Source organism: Hippocampus comes, unplaced genomic scaffold, assembly GCF_001891065.2.
Source record: "Hippocampus comes isolate QL1 unplaced genomic scaffold, H_comes_QL1_v1.1 scaffold176, whole genome shotgun sequence".
In the NCBI taxonomy this organism is placed as follows: Eukaryota; Metazoa; Chordata; class Actinopteri; order Syngnathiformes; family Syngnathidae; genus Hippocampus; species Hippocampus comes.
The window spans coordinates 1,686,959-1,690,287 of record NW_017805826.1 but is presented as its reverse complement, the minus strand read 5'-3'; the positions used below and the strand labels follow the sequence as shown (position 1 = coordinate 1,690,287).

Sequence of the window (3,329 nt, the reverse complement as noted above, 5' to 3'; positions counted from 1 at the left end):
CCTGCGTGGGTTTTCTCCGGGTACTCCGGTTTCCTCCCACATTCCAAAAACATGCATGCCAGGCTGATTGAACACTCAAAATTGTCCTTCGGTGTGAGTCCGAGCGCGGATGGTTGTTCGTCTCGGTGTGCCCTGCGATTGGCTGGCAACCGGTTCAGGGCCGCCTACTGCCCGAAGACAGCTCGGATAGGCTCCAGCACCCCCCGCGACCCTTGTGAGGATAAGCTGATCGGAAAATGAATGAATGAATGAATTAATGAATAATTCAAACAATTGATAAAGTAGGAAACGTCTGAGAACTGTGCGTAAACATTTGCAGAAATGAAAGCCTTTTTAATATGGGCAAGTGACACACTGATGTGAAAATTAAACAAGTCTTCTTGAGAATTTTAATTCTGATCTGAGAAGAATGGTAATTACCTGAAAAGTTAATGCAACAAATGGTCCACAAGAGTGTTTTGCTGTTCTTGTACAATTACTTTGGTAGATAACAGCAGAAACAAGAAAATAATTTTGAATGCAATATGGGTCATTCTCTGAGTCATCTGACATTTTTGTTCTGGCGTCTTTGTTCCAATGCTGGTTGTGAAGACACTCAGATTCTTTTTGTTTGATTAAAAAGATTTGCAGAGACTAAGAAATGTTTTCTCCATACGTTCTCAACAGTGCATGAAGCATGCGCATTTGTTTCTTTGGTTTCAGAACTGACCTTTAGCCTACTTGTACTTGCACTCCATAGAAAACATTGCGACGTGTCACAGAAATTTTGTTCCTACTGTATGCAGCAGCCTTGTTTATCTATGGGTGCAATACCCCCCCCCCCCTTTTTTTTTTTTTTTTTTTTTTTTAGTCCAACACGTGTACATGTCAAGTTATGGCCTGGTGATTAAAGTCCATGCAGGGGGAGTAACACTCGCTGTGCTCCTAACTCCTCTTCTTGCTTCCTTCAAAATGTACAAGCAGAAATCTGCAAACTTTTTTAGGACAGCTCACTTAAAGGGAAAATAAACTTAATTTATACCTTTGCACAAACACACACACACACACACACACACACACACACACACACACACACACACACACACACAAAACGAATAAATGATTGGATAAAAAGATGTTTTAATTTACATCCCCAAATTAAAAAATAGGATATTATTTCAAATTTACAATGCAGAAAGTGAACAAATTGATATTTATTATGGTTCACTCACCAGTTTGGTCTGTTGTAACATATGAGAAGGATTTGGAAATTTGAAAAAAAAATTTTTAAATGATTAATCGATTGTCAAAAATAATTCTGGATTTATTTGATTTGATTACACATACACTACACCACACACACACACACACACACACACACACACACACACACACACACGTATCTCTTATACTCAATTCAAATCCCATCATGAGCACAATAAGCACTGAATGACACAGAGCATCTATGATGTCAGTACATTCCAAGCGTTGTAGAATTCATGAATGATATTAACGAATTAGATTACAGGCTAGTTTAGATAAACATTGAATGTGTTTATTTTTCTTGCACCATGAATTACTATATTTGTTTAATCCTTGCCCCAGCTACATATAGGGGAATAGGTGGTTAGAAATCCCCACTGCACAGTCTCCCTTCAAGTCGCGATTGCTTATGCAGTACTCCTGAGCATTTCAGATGAAGTCAGCATTTCCTAGAAGGCTGCAGCTGAACATTCCTGAGTCACGTGATTTGTAAGCATGAGCTCGACAGAAACATATAGGGAATTCCAGGCAGGACTCGCAGCACCGTTTAATGAAGGCATGTTTATTATTAAAATAACATTGATGAATGTACAGTATACACTAAATAGGAAATCTAAAAGCAGTTAGTAATGTTAAAAAAATGCATTACATGCAGTAAACAAGAATAGAATATAAAAATGAAGTATTATATTTCATGGAATACAACCTGCTACATTCAATTCATGTGACATTTAAACTGCACGTCAATATAAAGTGCTTTGTGTCTTTTAGACAGATCAAACAAGGAGGGAGTTTTGTGTTTTGCAGTCTCGGTAAATGTTCAAAACGGCGGCCTCAATGGAGAAGAGGTGCTCGTCTTCTACCTCCGGGCAGCAGAGTCGCATGAAGTCGGCAAGCCGAAGCAGATATTCAGTGTTGTGGCCTGTCTTTCCCCTGCAAACGGCGATCTGGTTGGCGATCTCCTGGGCGGAAGCGGGGCCCAGGTAGGCGGGGTTGTCGGAGGTGGCGATGTAGACAAGGGCGTGGACGGTGTCCACGTCTTTCTCCCGAGGAATGAACTCCACCATCTCTGTGACGTATCCTCCTATCACTCCTTCTCTTATGTTGAGGTACTGAAAGGCCTCCTTTATCTGTGCATCGGCCACTTCATAAGCCACGCCCCATGTACAAGCCTATAAGGAAGAGAAATGGTCAGGAACTTATTAACTGGAGAATATTGCCAGTCCCCTTATGTAATTGTTGAGCTCAGTGATTAAAAACAAACACAGTAAACGGTCCCTGAGGCTTGCAAAGTCACAAGATTTTTGCTTCGAAGTCTTCGACCAGCTGTGGAATACAGGCGCTACAATTGTTTTTCTTACTTTAATTTTCAAATGTATGCGTTCCATACCTAATATGGGATGGTTGAACAGGAGTCAAAACATTTTTAAGTGAAATCTTAATTGTCATGCCCAAATATGAAAAAGTTGCAATAAATAGAAAATGCAAAAGGCTTTTTTTCTGTTATGCAAGAAAATATCTTTGCATAATTGAATGCATGCACGTCATACCCAAAGGGATGTGGCTTAATCAGACTATATTATCCAATTTATGATTTTCATAAATGTTGATATTTTTCATCATTTTCCCATAAAATTGATAACAATAAATTGATTGCATCATCTAATTGAAATCCTGCTGAATCCGACCGATTGTATATCTGATCTGCTTATCCTCACGAGGGTCGTGGGCATGCTGGAGCCTATGCCAGATGTCTTTTTTTGTGGCAACAGGTAGAGTACACCCTGAATTGGTTTCCAGCCAATCGTGGGGCACACACAGACAAACAACCATTGGCACTCACAATCACACCTAGGGACAACGTAGAGTGTTTAATCGCCCTACCATATATGCTTTTGGAATGCGTAAGGAAACTGGAGTACCCGGTTTCCGGAGACAACCCACGCAAGTACAGGAAGAATGCAATCGTCACAAAGGAAGGCCGAGGCCTGGAATCGAACCCTGTGCACTGTGAGTTGACCTACATATATATATATATATATATGTGTGTGTGTGTGTGTGTGTGTGTGTATATATATATATATATA

At 40.1% G+C, this 3,329-nt stretch overlaps 1 protein-coding gene across 1 annotated transcript in view; it reads right to left on the bottom strand.

Annotated features, from left to right (window-relative positions):
* Nucleotides 1-1,783: 1,783 nt before the first annotated feature.
* LOC109526081 (glutathione-specific gamma-glutamylcyclotransferase 1-like) overlaps nt 1,784-3,329 on the bottom strand; it is a 2,899-nt gene continuing 1,353 nt past the window's right edge. Inside the window, exon 3 of the mRNA XM_019887102.1 lies at nt 1,784-2,414. Coding sequence (XP_019742661.1) covers nt 2,019-2,414 — 396 coding nt within the window. The 3' untranslated portion in view covers nt 1,784-2,018. The remainder of the gene's footprint in view (nt 2,415-3,329) is intronic.